Here is a 22,784-nt window from a genome sequence, read left to right on the forward strand (position 1 = left end):
AGAGTTAAGAATGATTTTTGCATCTTTAAATGGTTGAAAAATAAAAACATTTGTGATACATTAAAATTATATGAAATTTATATTTCAGTGTCCATAAAACTTGGTTGGAACAGAAGCAAACTCATTCATTTTTAAACCATACAATACAATACAGAGTTATGCAATGGAAGACGAGTAGTTGTGACAGAGTATATTTACTCTGTTTGCTGACCCTGATTAACCTATTTCCAAGGTCCATAGAGAAAAGGGGTGTTCAGATTGGGCAAGTTGTTATTTTAAATCTACCAAGAATTTTGTGTTCTTTGTGGGAAAATTTGCTCTTCTTTGAGGAAATGCAGATCTCAAATCGCACACTGGAATGAGAAGAGTCACAAACAGAAGCCAGGATGCCTGCACAATATTGAAAACAGCTGTTTTAACTGTGGGCTGAATCACATACCTGGGAATACTGATTATTACGTCCTCTGGCAGGCAAACCTGAGACTGTGGGTGATGGAGAAGCCAGCGCCCCCTCCCTTCTGGGCTTTGGAGGGGATTAATGGGAAGAGAAAAAAGCCAGGGGCTTTTGGATGGGGACTGGGCGGCAGGCCCTGCTTCCTGTGGAGCTGAGCCGGAGAAGCCCGGAGTCCTCTGTGAGGGAACTTGCAGCAAACTGTCCTTTCTCTGTGGCGTGGGTTTTTGACCTTTCATCCTTTTCTACCTCCTTTGGTGTCACCCCTGTGTCCCAGGAGTTAAACACTCACCTTCAGGAACAAGACTGCATGGGTCTGGATTTCAACTCTCTCATTTACCAGCTTTGTGATTTGGGGTGGGTTCCACTGGCCTGCCCACCCTGATCTATAGCAATGTGAGATATAATAAAAAATGACTTGTGTTAAACCAGGTTTTAGGGTGGCTTGTTGCGCAGCAACAAATAACCTCACAGTCCTTGAACAATGCTTTCAAATAGGCATTTATCCAGTTTCGCTTCCATTTCAGTCTCCCTGCTTTGTTAAAATGTCACTTCCTCTGCCATATCCTCCATGTTGATGTCAGTCATCTTAATAAACTTATTTCTCCAACGTTTAAAACCCTTCAGATTCTCACCTCGTTTAGACTGAAACAGAAACTCCTTCACGTTCTACACCTCTCACTTCTCTCACGTCTCCCTTCTTCTCTATCTTCCCACCCCTACCTCGTATGCTGGTCACATGGAACTTTGCTGTCACTGAACTTTCTGCCCCTCTGTGCCTTTGCACATGGTATTCTCCTGAAGACATCCTCTCCCCTCCTGCTCTATTATGTGATGAAAGCTCTCATTAAACACCTCAGGGATTAATGACACCTCCAGCTTTTCTCGAAAATGTCCATCCTTAGGCTCAGTTAGATGCCCTTTCTTCTTTTTTTCCCCCTTAACGGAGGCGCTGGGGATCAGGCGCTACCATTGAGCTATAACCCCCACCCAACTAAATGCCCTTTCTTTGTATGTGCCTTTATCACACCACATATTGGGAACTGGAGTGACAATTTTTTCAGTTCTCCTAAGGTATATTGCTACCACCATTCTAGAGATACCAGAGAGAAGGTGACATTATATATAATTTGTCCTAAGGCTTAGTTCTCTGGGGGGAGGAAGGGGACTGCCACCATTAGAAGGGTTGTTCTAAACTACAAATTCTTTTGAGGACAAGGACTGCTATCTTTATTACTAGCAGAGGGCCTAGTTCGTGCTCATTCATTAAATAAGGACATATGAATAGCTACTGTCTTCGAGGAACTCAAAGGAAAAATACAGAATTAATCCAAAGTGTTTAATTTCTGAGAACAAATACCTAAGTTTTTCAAGATGTGGTCTCTGTCACCTCTTAACCGATGTATGTTTTCCATGGTGTGTGGCACATGGTAAGCACCCAGTCATCTGTGGACCTGTCTACCCACTTCATTATTGAAGTGATCTCCGCCTAGAGCTCTAACCCGATAGGCTTTGCTGTGACGCTTAGTGACTAAAAATAGGTTTGGAGTCACAGAGCTGAGAACTACGAGTTTGAATGACCAAGAAGATTAAAAACTGTGAGTCTGTCAAATACTTAAAATTTCATTTCACTTTGAAACATGATCCTTGACCCATTATATATGTTCACTTGGAAAATGGAGGCAGTGATATGAGACTAAGAAAACCTCTTATCATATGGTTTCAAGAAATGTGTGAAATATAAATACAGTAAAACTTGAAATAGGTATTCAACCAAACTTTTATTGGGGTTTTATTGCAATCTACTTTCGGCAATAAGGGGAAAGTAACCATAAGAACTCTGATCAGATTTTACTCAACAGAGTAGTTTTCCATGAACGCTTAAGGTTAGTGTATAGTCAGCTTGGCTTCCAGTATCAACTTGAAGACTTCATTGTAGGAATTTATGCCAGAATGACAAAAGTAAGGCATTGCAAGATCCTAAATCATCTAAGATTAAACTATATTTTACATATAATTTCTAGGACAGGATAGTAATACTCTAACAATAAATAAGGATTTAAAAAATGTGTTGCTGAGCCCTTGTTGAACTGAATTCAATTATTAGCTTATTCTTTAAGTACTCCAGTTAATAAAGGTTTGATTGTACTTCAACAACTCTGACTTTTCCAAAGATAAAAAAAAAAAAATTAGTTCTTATTTGTTAGGACGAAAATTAAGCTTCAAAGCACATTCACACTTGTCCTTAAAAGCATGTTCACATCATATACGCAGTAACTTCCTCATGCCTGGGAACATGGTTTATATGGCAAAAAGTCAAATGTAAAGAACAACTAGAGGGTGATCCTCCCATTTCCACATCCTCCAAAAAGCCACACTCGGCCTCAGTGTAAAAGTTATATTTTATTGCCATGCTACAAAATGTATGAAGTTGGCACTGACAGGGAGAAATAGAGAACAAGGGTGGTGGCGGGGGTAGGTAGGGGGCAAAAGATGTTGTTACATATACAACAAGATTTAATCAACAGTGGTAGATTTTGCCAATATTAAAAATGCAAACCAAAATTTAAAATGCTGATATGAAACAGCATTAAAATACAATTGTATGCATAGTACAGTATCACTTGTCTTTTATTAGAGAAATATGGAATGTTTATAAAAGAAATTAACCATCTGGGGTAAAATTCATATTTCATATACAATTTGGCAATGGTAGTCCCACTGTTAGACAATTTTTTATAAAAGAAAAAATTAAAAATCTAGTAAGCTACCTTTATACAAAGTTGCTATATTTATGCCTTTACGTAGGAAAAAAACATTTATAATGCAAATTAGGACATACAATAATCTTACAATATTATACAAGGTAATGAAAATAAAAACATAACACAAAATTTGTCCTTTATAAAATGTGTATTTTGCATTTACTAATGCAAATGTGGCACACCGGTGACTACTGTACTATTAATACCAGTCTGTTTCCATGCTATTATTGTCCAATTGTCATAGAATTGTAATTGTAATGATGCTACAAAAGAATTGTTATACCAAACAAAACAAAACAAAACAAAACAAAACAAAACAAAACAAAACAACAACCAAGAGAGAGGAAGGAGGGATGGGGAAGAGGGATTTAAAGAGGAAAGACACATGGATAGGGAACTGCTTTGGGCAGAGTCTATTGTGGTATGTCATAAAATATTTGTTAATTTTTCAAGCCAAGAACTTTTCCTATACATTCTATGATTTCGTACCAATGTCTTTATTCAAATTTGGCAAACATCAAGGAACAGGTAAGTAGTACCATATACCTCACATATGAAAGAGATGCCAATACATCAGTTACTTCTGAATGTTGTCTCTGATGGTATGTCTATTTCAAGGATATATATATGTATATACATACATATATATATATATATTCACACACACACTACACATTGCACAAAACACTTGGGCATTACAGGTTAGGAATAGCACAAGGGGAAGTGGGAAGTACTTTTTAGCTTGTTAAAACCTTTACCTTGAGGCAAAAATACGGTGGCACATTATTAGGAAATTATGAAAACATAAGGCCCCTGTCCCATTTTTAATAGAACATTATTGAGGTACATTTTTATATGTTGTGCCACAGATTTATTTTGGGGGAGGGGAGGAAACAAACACTAGCTTGACATATAACATTGAACTGTGGGGTCAACATTAATATCTATAAAAACAAAGATTGCTTGGCAAATTTTCTTAAGTCCCAAATGTGATCTATTCTGGATATACTGAGAAGTGAAAAGCTTTTTGCTGAGTCTTCAAGAGTAAAGTGCATATCTCGTCACTCCACAGCAGCAGTAAATAAAAGGAACTATTTGCCAATCTTCCTGGAGGGAGGGAAGGCACCATGTTTTCATTTTTAAAGGAAGATAAAACTGGGAAATGAAACACACTAAGAGAAAGCACAGGTGGTACCCATGTCAGTTTTCCAACCCTGGTCTGGGATAAAAGCTGTTATGATCTACATAGATAAAAGAGATTCTGTTAGGGGAAAACAAATGAACAACGATTGTATTTCCAAAACCAAAAAGTGGGATCACATGGTCTATCAACAGAACAGAATATCTAAAGTTAAGTCTGTCTCAGAAAATCTGAAACATATGGCCACAATTATATTCCAATAAAATATCTCATTCTAAAATGCACCTAGTAATAGGCACATTCTTCCAGGACAGAGCTTACTGCCCATTACTGGACTACCGCAAAGGACAAATAGTGTTCTACATCATTTTTTATTAAATAGGAACATGGGTGATTTCCAGAGACATCTAGAAATTAACACCAGTTGTATACATCTTTCTAACACTCATAGTACCTAAAATCAAATTCTTAGCAGACAAATTGGTCCCATTTTCATTTTTAAAGCACACAGTATTTAAAGCATAAACTGCAATGGTTATATTGGAGTTGCTTTAAAAAAACAAAAATTAATTAGAATCTGGAAGGAAAAATGAAAAGGATGAGGAAAAGAAAGAAAATAAAGTATCCAACCTCCAAACTGAATAAATAGGTCAGCCCTTTCATTTGGAGGTTAATGTTCTGTCTTGATTGCTTGTTTCAGAGAAAACCATGTGCACTGGTTCCATCATAATTCTTATTCCATGTTACAAAAATCATCACACAAATTTGGCACTATTAGCAATCTACTCAGGAGAAAGCAAAAGTGGAACAATAACATTAAAAATGGAAACTGCACACCTTATACCACTGCTCTCTTTTCAGAGAACAATGAACACTTTAGTAAGCACCAAATTCACAGAAAAAAAGAAGAAAATTCTGCTATGCACATAAACCAATGGCACTGAAAATATAAAGACACCTTTAATAGTGTATTTTCTTTATAATGGTCCCACCCTATATTTTGCTAATCCATTCACTGTCCTATAATTAGGTCATTTATGGAACAGATTGGATGCCATATGACTGAAACTTTTTCATGCTAAATTAACCTTCGTTACATCTGGTAGATCCAGATCATAATCTCAAACTTCCCCATATTTAGAGGAAACAGGGAAATATTTTGCAAGGTTATTTAATCTTCTTTCTACTCTACCTTCTCTTGTCTCCTCTAGGGCTTGGGAAACTGGAAAATTCTTGATTTTCCAAGAGACAGACATACAGATTCTCATCAGTTCATATAAACTTCAAATCATTTTCAATCCTAAATTATGACACAATGTCATTGCTACAAGACTTCCACTGTACCTGCTATGCTGGCAACAATCTTAACATTGTACTGAAATCGAGGGCTAATCGAAAGATCCAGCTACGAGTGAAAGGACAGCGGAGCTGAGGAGCAGCGCTACGGTGGGCCAAGTACAGCTGCAGCCACGTGACTGGGGGAATCACTGCTAAAGTGCTGGGGGAGTGCCCACAGGGAAAACACAGTACCTTTAGGGAACTTCGCGTGTTAAAAGTAGCTTTCTTTTTTTTTTTTTTTTTTCCTTAGCTGCTAGAGAGATCACCTATGGACACAAGTGAAATTGAAAATTGAGAGAATGCTCTTATCAACTAGCAAAGTAAACAGCATATAAATAAATACTGGACAAGGGTAACCCTGTTATAGAATAACAGTAAGTTCCAAATGAACCTTCAAAACCACAATTTGACAAAAATGCAAACTAAACAACAATGAACACATAATCCAATTTCAAAACTATGTACAAACTCAAACATTTCAAATTGAAAAAGATGTGAAGCAACAAAATTAGACATCCCAACACCAAAGGGAAGAACTGAAGGCACACGGCCACCTAACGGCACAAGTGCCTCCAGAGAACAATGTTATTTATCGTTAATAATCTACAGGAGAGGAACTTTCAAGAGATCATGGTTCAAATTTTCAAATGTTTTTGGGTAAAGTGACCTGAGACTGAATCTTGAGCCTATTGCAATTCTGATTAAGATATATGGGCATGCCCTTCAAATGACACCATGAGATGAGAAAACAAAATCTTGTCTCCTTCTTGCCTTTCAAGACACCCATGGCAAACCATATTCACGAACGCGGGACTCATTCTAGAAACGCTGAAGGCAAAGGAACTGACTGGTATAAGGAGGTGTGGTACTTCTATTTTCTTTACATACGTTTTGGCTCAAGTCAAAAAGCCTACAGTTAATGAAAGAAAGGATTCCTCATGTTACATGCTGGAGGCCACATACCATGAATAGTGAATCTACAAATATTACTTTCAAAGCCTAGAGTTATCCGTTAGCAATGCACATTATCAAGAGGCTTTATAAAATGTTTTAAATGCCAACCATGACTTAGACATGAATGACATGCATGAGTCCCAAATCTTGATACAAATCGACCAGCATGTCACTCACTCCAACTCTCATTTTAAATAGGCACTGTGAGAATGGGAACGCCGCCGTACAGTCATGAGCAGTAGGTAATGAAATTAGTGTTCTTTGATGAGTACCTGCTCTACATTAATTCCCTTTAGTTAAAGAAGCACATGAAATATTCAGAAAAAAATTGTTTATCAGTCTATAAAAGGAGTTAGTGTTTAGAAACGAAAATGAAGCACTTGAATCTTCATTTTTTTTTTTTTTTTAAAACTTCACAAAGGTGCAAACAATGTAATGCTTCCCGGGCTCACATGGGCAGGTCAGTACTATTGTGTCTCGTTTTCCTGGATGTACCGTCATCCCGAGGCAGCGCCTTCTGCAGGCTGGACATGGCAGCAGTCCGCTCGATGTCTATCACGGCATACAGCTCTGTGCGCCTGGTCGGGGTCTGAGGAAGCGGCGTGGTGGGCGTTTTTGGAGTCTGAGGGTTGTCAGAGTCACTGCCACCTTCCAAGTCAACCTGTATGTAATTGAGCTGCCTGTGTTCTAAACTTGGGCGCCTGATATCAAAGTTAAAGACCGTCGGTGTACAGTCCCGACGCCTTGAATAGTCTATTTTGTGAGCGCTTGCTGGCACTGTTACATTCTCTGTATTTACATAGTTATGCATTGGGTCTAGATTATTATGGTAGCCATTTAGAGATGGGGTCTTTGGTCCTAAATTGTCATCTTCATCCCTACTGAGCTTGCGGGCTTCCCAAACAGGAGGCAAAGATGGTAAATTTTCGTAGTTTAATAATGCAGTTCTTCTCTGAGCTGAGTTGTTGATGTTCTGGGTCTCTGAGGTACTGGTGGATGGTAGGCGACCTCTCCTGAGCCCCGAGGCACTGGGGACAGACAGCCCATTTAGATTTTCATACACCAGTTTGTTAACAGAGGGCGCGTCTCTTCGTTCATCACTGTCATACCCAGTGTCCCACTCTGTGTTATTGGCCCCACTTCCACTGACTTGATCTCTTCCAAGTTGTTCCAGTTTCTCTTTTTCCATTAATTGCTTTTGAACAGGGGTTGGTCCTAAGACAAATTTGACTCCTTCGGGTTCAAGAAGAATCTGAGGGTCCCTGTCCTCAATACTACTTGGTTCTTCTTTCGGCGTGTTGCTTTCAGCGCTGGAAATCCTCGCCTCCAACGGGACGTGCACGCTTGTGCGGTTTTTCCGCTCTTCTTGCACACCTGTAGTGTTGACATAGGTGTGTACCTAAAACAAAACAGGAAAAGGGAATCAGTAACTTGCTTAAAAAAAAAACAAACAAAAAAAAAAACAGAAAAAAATTTGCCTGACTACATCAATTCATTCTATAATTTTCTCTCCAAATATATTCTTACTTCAAAAGCTTTGTACCTGTTTTTTTCTTTGGGGGGGGTTAATTGAAGTATAGTCAGTTTATGATGTTGTATACAGCACAATACTTTAGTCATTTAGGAACGTACATATATTCGTTTTCATATTCTTTTTCACCATAAGTTACTACAAGATAATGAATACAGCTCCCTGTGCTGCACAGTAGAAACTTGTTGTTTATACATGTTTTCTTTTAAACTAATAAAAAGGTTGGGGGAGGAGAGGAATGTAGAAATGTCTTCCTAGCTTGACAAAAGAATATCTACTTTAAAATATACTTGATGGTGAAACATGATTAGCATCCTGTAAAAAGTCAGGAACAAATAGGGATTATCACTTTGATGCTGTTCTAGAAATTCTCATCAATTCATTGAAACATGATTTAGAAACAAGAAATAACAAGTATTAAAAAGAGACAAATTTATCATTATGTATTGATGATCTGACTACAGAAAGAGACAAACCCTATTAGGTTTAATAACAGTTGTGTAAAACGCACAGATATAAAATGAAGACCACCTACTAGGAAATTATTGCTACTTAGTTTTTCACTAAGTACTAGTTACTACTCAATGGTATTCTGGGGGTACAATTTAAAAATGTTTAGAAGTCTATTCATAAAATCTGAAAAACTCAAAATTCAAAACTGAAAGATATGAAACCACAGTAAATAACGTAAAAACTCATTTACCAAGTAAAGAACACAGAGAAATGGACTTTAAAACAGTAAAAATTTCTTACTGATTAAACAACCACACAAAAGATAACTAAGTAATACATGGACAACGTTCAGCCAGATACTTCATTTCTAAAATGAAAATAGAACAGTCAGGAATTTTAAATAGCTCTGTTAAATAAAACATTGACAACAGAACCTGCCTTCCTGCTAGTGGTCTACTAATTATAAAAACTGTGCTATAAAAAGCACCCACTGGCGGCTACTATAACAGAATTAGCCATTAGTTATGCCTTTCTTTATCTACAGATGCCCCTCACCTGTGAACCCACAAACTGACTATATGCTAAGTTTCCCTCAATACCTATAACAGGGTTGGGCATGTCAGCAAATATATGTTATTTCCTCTGAATCTTCACTACAAAAGTCACATACAAACAGTGACAGCTAAAATTCAAACTGACTAAAACTTTAAAGTATTAGCACAGCAAACACTTGCACCCCGCACAATACTCAGCAGCACACGCTTACCTGTTCCTCAGCCACGAGCAAAGGATGTGTAGATTCTTCACCAACTGAAGGCAGGCGTGCACTTCCCACAGAAGGATGTCTGCTTGAAGGATGGGATGAAGCATCTCCGAACGAGGGATATCGGGGATACCCATTGGGTAAGTTCTGAGCAGCAAACCCCGGAGCTGGGTTTTTGTTTAGTGGTTCAAGAAGAAAAGCAGGATAAAAGGGCAGAGCAGAGAGAATAAAAATGAATGAGAATAGAGTCAGCCCTGAGAGGATTAAGGGAAGTGCTTCCGGCAAGACACAGCAGAAACAGAGCACAAACAGTGGCCCCACCCCAAATTCATTCCACTCCAACTTTCCACTCAGATTTTAAATAATATGAACTATTTAATGTTTTCATATTTAAATACTAAAAATGTTTATAATCATAGCTAACAGTATTTAAAACTCAAAGCCATTTTATTTATGTTAGCCAATGGTAATTTCGAACGTGCTTTAGATTAAATGTCCATAATCTAGAGTTGATAATAGAAGAGGGAAAATGGGCACTTACTAGTCGGCGTTCGAGGTGTTCTGGGGACTTCCAATTCTGTCTGATGATTATTCCTTTCAACAACTGGCTCTTCCACCACATTTATACTATTATTTTGCATAATCTCTTGCAACATGTTAAATAATTCTTCTGCACGAGCACACTTAAAGGCAAAGATTCCTACAAATATAAAGCCAGAAGAAAAAAATGGTTACTACATCTTTAAAAAAGACACAGGAGCACCTGTCAAAGAACAAAATTGTAAAGGAAGCATTCTGTGCACCAACAGCAAGAAAGGCCTTTAGAATGAATGTCTGATAAATTAACGATATTCCCTGTTTTAAAACATAAACCCAAGAAAAAGTTCACAGAGTAACTGTCATATTGGCTCATGGGCGATGGCTCAAAATAAAGAAGACAAGATTCGCACACTCGTTCTAGTCTGCATTTTAACAGCAGAGGGAGCCCAACTCACCCTTCCGAAGGAGGTCCTTTACCATGTGACAGGCCCCTGCTCTGTGGTTCACAATCGTTATCTTGTTTAATCATTACACTAACTCCTAAGGTAGGGATTACCATTCCCCTCTGATGGAGAAGGAATTTGAAGAGACAGAGGTCATGTAACTTGCCCAAAGACTTTCAAGCAGTAGGTGGCAAAAAAACCCCAAACTATGTTCTGTTTGATTCCAAAGTTTAGGTTCTTTCCCTCAAGTTATTAACAGTAAAGACACACAGGTGATTTACTGCGACTAATCACTTACTGCAAATCTTAAAGTTAATATGAGTCAAAAATCTGCAGAGGACATGCTTGATAAATGAATATGTAGTGTACTGCATCTTTCTTTAATAATCCACTTATTTGAGAATTTTTTCCCATCAGGAGGAAGTAAAATATTAATTTAGTTATATAGAGAGTATATATAGAGAGAGTAACTGAAAGAAGAATATTTCAACTTTGAAACTTTTTGGAGAAAAAAAATAAAGGCTCTCCCTACCTTGTCCAGTTTGACACCTTCGACCACTCTCAAAAGAGAAGAGATTCGAATCATAGCCGTAGCGTCGCAAGCAGAGGTAGTGCCATTTTACCGAGTCACGTTTGCGAGTGTATAGAATCAGCTCTGTGTCTGTAAGCTCCATTATGCCAGAACCTAACTCATTCCCGTCATCATCCACATTAATGACCTAAAAAGAACGTTTAATTAGTGCTAACTCGATGCTCCCACTTGACAGTCACACACGTATTTCACCGGTTTGTCAGGAAAATGTACTGTTTCTAACGGGCTCAGTTGCTGACTCCTGTTTAGGTCACTCATTGAATGTGTGTGCAGGGCATGGACGATGTAGCAGTGTGACACCCAGTTACATCCGCAAGAACTCACACTCCCATCGAGGAGACAAGACACACAAAGATGAAGTCAGTACACAGAACTGTGTACGATTAGCTGACAAAGGCAGGAACTGGGGCCTCGGGTTTCTGGAGAAGCCTTCATCTAAGAGGAGGGACCTGAGCTGGGCCTCGGGTACAACTGAATGAGGCAGGAGAACTATGTTACGAAGGGGAGCTGGGTGGGTCGGGAGCTGGGGGTCACATCCTGAAGGCCCAGTGCTTTAGCAGAGACAAAGAAGGGACGTTCCAGAGAGACCAGGACAAGACTGCACTGGGTTCATGCAAGGGAAGGTTCTGTACTGCTGAGTTTCAGAAAATGGCCAGAGATTATGAAGAACAGATGACACTTAGGGAGAACCTGCTATACCCTTGGGACTGGGCAAGGTGCTTCTACCCATATTTTTGTCGTTTAATACTCTTACCAATCCTAAACTGCAGGTAATACTATTTTATCCACTGCATACAAATGAACAAAGACTTAGTGATAAGGCAACCTGCCGATGGTCACAAAGCTATGAAGCAAGAGGGTTGTGACTTACACCTAGGTTTGTGTGGTCCAGAGGCTATGATTCATAACAGATTGAGGTCAGAGTATGAGAGACACTGGCTGTGGATGAGTAAGGAATGGAGCATTTAGCCTCTACGTAACACAACACCACCGAAGTTTTAGAATGATGAAAGAGGAAGATTAATTTGATGTCAACTGCAGGGTGGATCACAGAGGTGACTGGAGGTAGAGTCCAGTTAAGAAATTGCCCAGCCATTAAACAATGACTGGGAGGTGGTGATGGGACTGAAGAGACACCTAAAAAATGGAATTTTAAAGACACTATTACCAGAACTGTGTGGCTAATTGGATATGGAAGACCAAAGGAAAAGGAGAAGAGGATTTCACACTGTCAGTAAGAAAATGCTGTCATCATTTCTTAAAACAGGAAAAGGCAGAATGGACAAAAAGGAAAATAAAAGGGTCCGAAGATAAAAGCGAGGAAGCAGTAAGATATGGCAAGTGACGTAAAAGAAGAGCACCCAGGCAGGCAGCGAGAGACACAACTCCAGCAGGTTTACTGACCTTAAACTTGTTCCGATGGTTATCTGGGACAGTGTCTTTATCTGGACAGCTACAACAGCTACCCATGGCTTCTTCAGAAGACCATGTGAGCACTACACAAAAGATAATTCGGAAAAAATTATTAGATGTAGGATACAAAACTCATAAAACAGGAAAAGACTTTAGAAATCATCTAACACAAGCCCTGCATTATTTTGATGAGGAAATTTAAGCCCAAGAAGGTAAATGGCTAGGGCTCGATTTCATACAACCAGCTGGTAAATCTTGCTCAGGGGCAACGAGACTTCACAGAAACCTCAAATTTAAGTTGAAAAGATCTGCCTATTTTAAAATTACCTAAAGACAAACCAATTTAAGGTCTCACATGTAACACTATTAAAATAAAGTCATTCATGGAATTAAACCTTTATGGCTTCTCAGGAATCTTGTGTCCATCATTTAATAATTTCAAAAAGGATGCTAGACTTCTGGCTTGGCAAGTATTTTGATTTGTACTAATCATTGTAGTAATTCCTTATGTATTCCACCAGACAAGAGTTCATTGGTAAATAAGACGAAAAACCAAACTTGGAACAGTTCATTAAGAGAGAAAGATAACTCAAAATTCAAGCAATAACTTAACACAGAGAATACTGGCAAAACTGATAGAGTGTGTCTATCTAATGCTTTCCCATACACGGTTAGAGGTAAGAGGTTATAGTGACATTAAGTGTTCAAGAACACTCCAAGTGATCAAACAAAGGAAAAACTCAAAACTTCACTTGCAAACAAGGGAAAGAATCAGAATGAATGTGACAGTATTTGAAAAAGGGGGAGGGAAGGAAGCACAAGAAACTACTAAACATTAAAAACAGAATTCTGATTAAAACTTGCGTAAAATTTTTCAGGGGCTCTTCACCACCTTCAGGAAAAAGTGCAAAGCTCATCAGTGTGACATAAGGTCCTTCACAACCTGGTTCCTGTCTACAGATCGAGTCTAAGCTCTCTGCTTCAAGCCCTATCCATTCACACTGAACAGTTTCCCGCAAGCATCTGGTCCTCTCACACCCCTCCATGCTGCCCCTTTCTCAAATCCAACTCAAGAGTACAGTGCCCTCAGGAAGCCTTCTCTGCCTCCAACCAACTGGTCAAGTTATACTTCTTGTGTGTCCCCCAAAGCACCTGGGCTTCCCAGTGTGACAGCATTTTTCATTCTGTCTACTTAGTAGAAATTGTGATAGACTGTCTGTTTAATGATCTATCTTCCCTCCACTCTGAGCTCCTTCCCAGCAGGGATGGACCTTTTTCATTCTTGCATTCCCCGTGCCTAACACAATACCTAGCACATAGTAGGTGCTCTAAGCCTCTTGTGAGCTGAATGAACTGCACTAAAGGAAGATAAAGAATGCTGCAGGTCTAAGTATTAAGCAGGTGAAAAAGTATACTAGTGTATTAACCAAAAGAAGTTATAAATAAAATAGTAAAGTTAAATTAGGCTCATATTGGGTGTTTTGCTCTAATATACCAGCTAAGTATCATGGTGTAAAGATGACTAAGTCACAGGATGCTCCTCTGAAGAGTCATGAGTCTAAGGGAAGGACAGCGATGCCAACAGACAATGCATTTTGATGAACCTTATATTAAGAGTATGAGAAGAGTTCCATCGGCACAGAGCAGGGAGCCACTACCTTTCTGGGTCAGGCAGGGCAGGAAGCAGCACTTGAGCTGGCACTTTAAAAGGTGAGCAGAAACAGTGTGCTAAGCAAAAAGTAGAAACAGGCACTTGAGACAGATAAAAGGGTAGATGCAGAGACAAAGGTCATGATAGGTGGCACTGTGGTCAGAAGAAAGCAGGCACCCAGGACGACCAGGGTACCTGTAAGGCTGTAACACAGGCAGGAGCCAAACCATAAAGCATCCTCAACAAGCTGGGGATCTGGGGCTCTGACTAACCTGATGCGAGCCTGCTTCCAGCGTCCCTGCAGTGCAAATGGACATTTACCACATGCTACTGTAATGTCCACCAGTCTCACCACCCACTCCACTGTGATCTCCGTGAAGATAGGAAATCTGTCTTCTGAATTTTCAAGGGCACTCAGCATATTGTTTGACATAGCAGATGCTCCATTAAGTGTTTAATTTTTAAAAATTAATGTTTAAGAAATTATAGGATGAAAAGGAGGTCAGAAGAATTGTTTTTTAATTTTAAGCAGACAGATAATTGATAGAAACAAAAAACAAACAAAAAAGTCGTCTTGCAATTACATATCCGTCCTCACCACTGACCTCCTCGTGAACACAAAGGGCTAAATGATAACTACAGAGTGCCTTTTGCTGAAAAAGTAATGCCTCAAGTGAATATTTTTAAACTATTTCTCAAAAGGAGTAGAAAAATCATTCCTCCACTTGGCACCTTCACAGGCTACCTGTTAAGGCAGCACCTCGGATTGTGTCAGGGGTACAGGAGTGATGATGCATCCTTAACCACACTGGATGTTTCAGCTCAGGACAAAAACAATTAATGAAAAGCCTAACATGTGACGTAAAAGCCTTGTATGCCACACTAGAGAGGACGGATTTCATCCTACACATGATGGAAAGCCACTGAGGAATCTTAAGCAGGACAGGGAAGTGGTCAGGACCTCACTTTAGATAACTCAATCTGCAGAATAAATTTAAGTGGGAGTTCAGCTCAGAGGACGGGAAGCCAGTTACAGACTACTGAAAAATAAAATATGTCAAAGACTTAAAACCAGAAAACCAGTAATCGCCATTTTTCTTCTCTTGGCTGGGCTTGCTCCCAATTCTCAGGAGTGTACTATCTTTTGCTACTTTGTTTTTAACTTCACTAATAAAAATCTTGTTTATATCAAAAAAAAAAAAAAAAAAGAAAAGGAAAAGAAAACCAGCAATAGTAGGAGTAAAGATGTAAATGATATATTTAGGAAATACTTTGGAAGCTGAGTCAGCAGCACTGGGTGGCTGGCTAGGCACACAGGAAGCAAGAGGCGGTTTCCAGTGCGGCAGATGGAGGGTGCTGGTTCCACTCCCTGAGATGGGAAAGCCCTTCTCAGTTCCTCAGGCAGGAGTGCTGGTGGTGAGTACACAGTTTTAGACATGCTAAACTGAGACTGCAGAGAACCACCAAATGGAGACACACAATAGAGAGTTAAGTACATGAGTACGGGTTTGAGGGAAGAGGTAAAATATTGGGACACGTGTGGTATTTGAAGCTAGAAAACAGAAGACCCTCTTCACAGACAGTATAAAAAGCAGCCTGCAGTTGAAATTCTGGAAATGTGTACGTACTAGAGTAAAGCAAGTGAAGGAGAAGAAAAACAATCAAAATGGTACAAACTAAGCAAAGAAAGTGTCAAGAAGGAGGGTTCCGTCCAAGGCGGAGTGTTAGGTAGAGGCAGAGGGCAAACAGCAGTGAGCAAATGGAAGCTCAGGAAGTGGTCTTCCAGACACTGGAAAAGGCTCTTTCAAGAACACAGTGAGAAAGGAAAGCCTAGAGTGACAGGGTATGGACGGACATGGTTTCAAAAGAAAATATGTTTCTTATGTATTATTTTAAGATGACACAGATTTATGCAGGTTTCTAATCAGTACGTCAGTAAAGGCTAAAGAACACAGGAAAAGACAAAGGAAAGACACGGCTACACGATGAATCAAGACAGAGGGGAGACGAGAGAAGAGTTCCAGGGCCCAGACGGAGAAGTCTGCCCAGAGGAGGAGGAATGCCCTGTCCTCTGGGAAGAGAGGCAGAAAATAAGGATGGGCGAGCATGGCAGAGAAGCTGAAAGAGAGAACTTCCATCGCCCTAAATTTCTTTTGTAAAATAGAAGGCAAGTTTGCAGAATGAGAGACTTGAGGGGATGGCAGGACCATCCCCTGAGGAGCTACCCAGGAGAGGTAGCAGGATTATTTAGGAGGGTATGCAGAGATCTAGCAGAATCTGGAGAGTAAGATCTTGCTATTTTTCTAGCTGCGCTCAGCAGGCGAGAGGGTAGACAGTTCAACTGACCCTGGCAAGAGGACAAGGAAGCTAAAGGATATTGGAAATACAGGGACCTGCCTCTACCATCAGGTCTGGTCAGGAAAGAAGCAAAGGAAGATGAGGGCTGATGAAATGGGAGAAAATGGAGGCAAAAAAGAAGCAGGAGGCCTAGTGAGGTTAAACGGCAGGCTTAGTATGAGTGAGACTCTTAAACAGCTGGGACAGCGGGCAGCTACAGTCAATCTTCCAACAGAGAAGATTTTTTTTTTTAACGTGGAGTTTTCACCCACACCTCTGACTTCTCCTGAAGTACAAACTCCCAGGTCGGGGGGAAAGGCAAGATACTAAATAGCTATCCTGCATTTATGACAATCAGATTAATACTTGGCGACCATCTGAGTTATGTAAGACCTAATAACATACATCAATACTGTAAACACTTGATGAGGAACCATGTGATCTCATCCTCTTACCCAGCCAAGTTTACAGCTCAGCAAAAACACAGATAGATGTCCTAGCCTCCTGACTCAAAGCCACATGGGAAAGTGACGAGGGTGCATTCAAGAACAAAAGGAAGCGACTGTTTGGGAAGCTCAATACTGCTACAGGTGTGCTAGATATTTTAAATTACTAAACACTGTCTTAATTTAATTAAAGCCATTTGGCCTTATTTTGGGGGATTGGGAGGTGACAGCATATCAGAAGGCAAAATGACTTTATTAAAAAAATTTAAAATCTCTAGTTTAAAAAATATAATTTGTGGACTTAATGAGTTTTTAAAAAGTAAACTTCAACTTACCTAGATCTGGCCATTAATATTCTTAGCCTCTGCTGCAGCATCAGGAGTTTAATCATACTTCAAAATACCATGTTTTCTTTGTTTGCTGACTTAACCTAGAAATAGCAAGAAGACAGTCAAGAATTTCTTATTTCTTTAAAACCAGTTTTTCTTACGAGACTTCTGGCAGTACTGTTAGTTTAGTTCATCTATTTAAACAAACTGAAAAGTCTAAATTTTTAATTAAAATTTATTTAATGTATAAGATCTATTCCAAAAATTAATATGGTGTATGCATGTTGTCATTAACATGGCCTTTTCTAAGAAAAGGAAAAATCCAATAACCTGTGTTCCATGCTGTTTGGATATCAGGACCTTTAGGAGCCATTGATTCCAGCTTCTCCACTACAGCTGTGACATGAGACAGCACAGTTCTCTGTACTTATCTCCTCAGCCATAAAATGAGAGGTTAGACTAAACCATCTTCCAGGTTCCTTTCCAGCTCTAAAACCCCATGTTAGCCAATGGCAGGCTAATTCTCCACCTCCAGCCACTTCTCTTAAACCTTGCTGTCACTCCTCCCAAAGAGCTGAGTTCTTTAGAATCCACCCTCTGTATCTCCCTAATCCACAAGACCTCCCAGAACCGAATCAGCGGAGTCAGTCATCAGAAAACAGTCAGGATGAACAAGGATGCCATAGGGTCACAGGATAATGATATAAATTACAGCAATAAATTACAATCTAGAGCTTCAAGAGATTCCAATATACTTTTGGAAACTTTCTGGTTAGTTTATTCACTTTTTATAACACAGAAAAAAATCAAATTCACTCAAACATGAGCACTAACAGTTACTGAATAGCTGCACTATATTAGGCGTTATGTTCGGGGTTTTACGAATAGTCTCATTTTAATCTACACATTAAGTTAACAAATATGATTGATACCCAAAACGAACATTTCCAAAACCAGGAACCCACACACAAATAAAATTTGTAATTTTGGACCTTTAACCTATACATAAAAATCAGCAGTTCGGCCAGGTGTTTGGTTACACCCGCCGTGAGCTGCTACTACATCCCACATTAGGGTGGGCAGCAACCCACTGCCTCTTCCTTAGCAAAGTTTTCTTTTCTCCAGAAGTTAACATACATCATGCTTTGCCTCTGGTCTGTAAAACTGTCCACAACCCCTATCCTGAAATGAGCTGATTTATAGTAAATATGATTAAGAGAAGTGAGGGCGATCCATCTACACCCCTGTATCAAGAAGTCTATAGTTTTGAAATGCAGTTAAACACACAAAAGAATCAGTGTACCAACTCGTAACGTTCTTGAAAATATTAAAAAGCCTCTGATGGAAACTCTGGAAAATTTTTATTGTTTCACTTCAGATCTTTTTTCTTTTTCTAATTTTTAAAATTGTGGTAAAATACACATAACATTAAATTTACCATCTTACTCATTTTTTAGTGTACAGTCAGTAGTGTTAAATATATTCAATATTGTGCAACTGATCTTGAGAACTTTTTCATCTTGCAGAAATGAAACTCTATACCCATTAAATAACTCATCTCCCTTCTGCCCAAATCCTGGCAACCACCCTTCTACTTTCTGTACTTGTGAGTTTGACTATGCTAAGTACCTTATTTAAGTGATATCATACAATATTAATCTTGTTGTGTCTGCTTTATCTCACTTCGCATAATGTACTCACAGTTTATCCATGCTATAACGTGTCAGAATTTCAACATTCTGCTGAATATATACCAGAATTTGCTAATCCACTCATCTGTTGATGGACATTTATCCACCTTCTGGCTATAGTGAATAACGCTGCTATGATCATGGACGCACAGTTACTCTTCAAGACCCTGCTTTCAATTATTTTGGATACATAGACAGAAGTGATACTGCTGGATCATGTAGTAATTCTATTTTTTAATTTTTTAAGGAACTTCCATATTGTATCCACAGTGGCTGTACCATTTACTTTCTCACTAGGAATGCACAAGGGTTCCTCTACATCCCTGACAATACTTGTTTTTTTTTTTTAATTATCCGTGCTAATGGGTATGAGGTGGTATCTCACTGTAATTTTGATTTCCCTTTCCCTAATGATTAGTGTTGAGCATCTTTACATCTGCTTACTGGCCATTTGTATATCTTCTTTGGAGAAATGTCATTCCAGTCCTTTGCCCATTTTTTAATCAAGTTGTTTGTTCTTTTGTTGCTGAGTTTTAGAAGTTCTCTATATATTCTGGGTATTAATGCCTTATCAAATATATGATTCGTAAATATTTTCTCTCATCTATGAGTTGCCTTTTTCACTCTGTTGATAGTGTCTTTAATGTAAAAATTTTATTTTTCATTAAGTCCAACTTGTCTACTTTGCTTTTGTTGCCTGTGCTTTCAGTGTCATAGTCAAGAAAGCACTGTCAAATCCAATGTCGTGAAGCTTTTGTCCTATGTTTTCTTCTAAGAATCTTATTGTTCTATGTCTTATATTTAGGTCCCTGATCCAATTTGAGTTAATGTTTGTATACGGTGTTAGGTGAAGGTCCAAGTTCATTCTTTTGTATGTGGATATCCAGTCGTCCCAGCAGCATTTGTTGAAGACCCTCTTTCCCCACTGTGGTCCTTGTACCCTTTTCAAAACTTATTTGACCATATATGTGAGGATTTATTTCTGGGTTCTTTATTCTATTCCATTGGTCTGTATGTCTGTATTTATGCCAGCACCACATTGTTTTGATTACTGTGGCTCTGTAGAAAGTTCCGAAATCAGGAAGTATGTCATCCAGTTTTATTTTTTCAAGATTGTTTTGGCTATTCAGGGTCCCTTAAGATAGGTTTTCTATTTTTGAAAAAAATCTCACTGTGGGTTTTTCATACATGGCTTTTATCATGTTGAGGCGGTTTCCTTCTATTCTTAGTTTTTTTAATGCTTTTATCATGAAAAGGTGTTGAACTCTGTCAAATGCTTTTTCTTTATCAATTGAGATGATCTTCCCCCCCCTTCATTCTGTTAATGTGGTATATTACACAGATAAATTTTCCTATGTTGTACCATCCTTGCATTCCAAGAATAAATCCCACTTTGCCATGGTGTACATTCCTTTTATTATGTGGCTGAATTCAGTTTGCTAGTATTTTGTTGAAGATTTCTGAATCAGTGTTTATGAGGGATACTGATCTGTAGTTTTGTTTTCCTGTGTCTTTGTCTGGCTTTGTTACCAGGGTAATGCTGACCTCATAGAATAGTTAGAATTCTCTCCTCTTCAATATTTTGGAAAAGTTTGAGAGGACTGATACTATTCTTTACCTGTTTGGTAGAACTCACTGGTGAAGCCAGGGCTTTTCTAGTCAAGAGATTTTTTTTTTTTTTAAAACTGATTCAATCTCCTTACTTATAGGTCTGTTCAGATTTTCTATTTCTTTATGATTTACCTTGGTAGGTTTTTGTATTTCCAGGAACGTGCCCACTTTATCTAAGTTCTCCAATTTGTTGGCATACAATTGTTCATAGTACTCTCTATAATCCTTTTTGTTTCAGTAGAGTTGATGGTGATGTCATCACTTCCACTCATGACTTCAATAATTTGAGTCTTTCCTTCTTTTTTCAGTCCATCCTAGCTAAGCATTTATCAATTTTGTTGATGTTTTCAAAGAACAAATTTTTGGTTCACTGACTTTTTCTATTCTCTATTTCATTTACCTCTCCTTTAATCTTTCCTTCCTTCTGCTAACTTTGGTTTTAGTTTGTTCTTTTTCTATTTCCTTAAGTTATAAAGCTAGAGATCTTTTTTACTTTTTAACGTAAGCATTTATGTAACTACAAAATCCCCCTTAGCCTAAGTTTTGGCATATTGTGTTTTCATTTTCATTTGTCCCTAAGTATCTCCTAATTTCCCTTGTGATTTTCACTGTGATTTTTTTTCTTTGATCGTTTAAAAGTGTGTTGTTCAATTTACACAATTTTGTGAAATTTTCAGTTTTCCTTCTGTTGTTGATTTCTAACTTCACTCCCTGTGGTTGGAGAAGATATTTTGCATGATATCTATCTTTTAAAATGTTTTGTGTCTTAATTTATGGCTTAACATATGGTCTATCCTAGAAAATGTTCCATGCACACTTGAAAAAACTGTGTACACTGTTGTTGGATAGAGTGTTTTGTATGTACCTGTTAGAGACAGTTGGTCCACTGTGTTAGGTCCTCTGTTTCCTTACTTGTCTTCTGTCTGGTTGTCCTCTCCATTACTGTGGGTAGAGCATGAAAGCCTCCCAACTCTCCTTGCAGAACTATTTCTCACTTCAATTCCATCAGCTTCTGTTTTATATATTTCAGTGGTCTGTGATTAGGTAAGTAAATGTCTATAATTGTTATTATCTTCTTGCTCTACTGAACATTTTATTAATATATAACGTTTTTCTTTGTCCATAATAACCTTTTAAAATTTAAACTCTACTTTGATTGATAATAGTATAGCCATCCCTGCCCCTTGTTTGGTTACTATTTGCACATAGTATCTTTTTCCACCTTCTCACTTTCAATTTGTTTTTGTCTTTGGATCTCAAGTGAGTCTCTTGTAGACAGCATACAGTTGGATCGTGTGTTTTTGTCCATTCTGCCAATCTGTCTTTTGATACTGATAAGGAGGGTTTAGGTCTATCATTTTGCTACTTGTTTTCTATATGCTTTAAGTTTCCTTGTCCTTCATTTCTCACATTACTGTCTTTTTTTGTATTAAGTTCTAGTAAAGTGTTTAAATTCCTTTCTCATTTCCTTTTGTATATATTCTACAGCTATTTTCTTTGCGCTTACCATAGGGACTACATTTAACATCCTAAAGTTGTGACAGTTCTTTTTGCATTTATATCAGTTTAACATTAATAACGTACAAAAACTCTACTCCATCATAGCTCCATCCCCACTCCTTTCAGTACTGATGTCACAAAATTACATCTTTATACACTGTGTGCCGCAACATGTAATCTAATAATTATTTTAACTGCATTAACCTCTTAAATTATGTAGGAAATAATTACAAACTGAAGTTACAGCAATATAAGCTTCTAGACTAACAATTTTTCCCTTTAAACGTATTAATCTCTTAAGTTGTGTAGAAAACAAACAATGCATTACAAATCTTTGTTACAGTAGTACTAGCTTTTATAATTCCCTTTATTGAGATCTTTATTTCTCCACATGACTTCAAGTTATTATAGTGTCCTTTCGCTTCACCTTGCAGAACTCCCTTGTGCATTGCTTGCAGGGCAGGTCTAGTGGTAATGAACTCCCTCAGCTTTTGTTTACCTGGGGATGTCTTAATTGTTCCCTCACTTCTGAAGGACAGTTTTGCCAGGTAATAGGATTCCTAGTGGACAGACTGTTTTCTTTTAGCACTTTAAATGTATCAGCACACTGTCACCTGGCCTCCAAAGTTCCTGATGAGCTATGTGCTAATAATCTTACAGAGCACCCCTTGTACATGATGATGAGCTCTCCTCTTGCTGCTCTCAGGATTCCTCGCCTTTGTCTTCTGGAAGGCTGACTATAATGTCTCTTGTTCTAAGTCTCTTTGACTTAATCTTACTTGGAGCGTGACGAGCTCTTTGGATGTTTATTTATGTTCATGTCGTTCATCAAATT

General features: G+C 38.4%; 1 protein-coding gene across 4 annotated transcripts in view; it reads right to left on the reverse strand.

Annotated features, from left to right (window-relative positions):
* Positions 1-2,835: 2,835 nt before the first annotated feature.
* The window catches only part of FRS2 (fibroblast growth factor receptor substrate 2), a 104,332-nt gene continuing 84,383 nt past the window's right edge, over positions 2,836-22,784 (reverse strand). For all 4 annotated transcript variants that reach the window (XM_074375440.1, XM_074375437.1, XM_074375439.1 and 1 more), the window contains 6 exons: positions 17,154-17,248; positions 12,376-12,467; positions 10,912-11,098; positions 9,938-10,096; positions 9,400-9,563; positions 2,836-8,048 (listed from right to left, as the gene is read on the reverse strand). In XM_074375440.1, the coding sequence (XP_074231541.1) occupies positions 7,098-8,048; positions 9,400-9,563; positions 9,938-10,096; positions 10,912-11,098; positions 12,376-12,441 (1,527 nt within the window). In that variant the 5' untranslated portion in view covers positions 12,442-12,467; positions 17,154-17,248 and the 3' untranslated portion in view covers positions 2,836-7,097. The remainder of the gene's footprint in view (positions 8,049-9,399; positions 9,564-9,937; positions 10,097-10,911; positions 11,099-12,375; positions 12,468-17,153; positions 17,249-22,784) is intronic.

This window comes from Camelus bactrianus, chromosome 12 (genome assembly GCF_048773025.1).
Source record: "Camelus bactrianus isolate YW-2024 breed Bactrian camel chromosome 12, ASM4877302v1, whole genome shotgun sequence".
NCBI classification, from domain to species: domain Eukaryota; kingdom Metazoa; phylum Chordata; class Mammalia; order Artiodactyla; family Camelidae; genus Camelus; species Camelus bactrianus.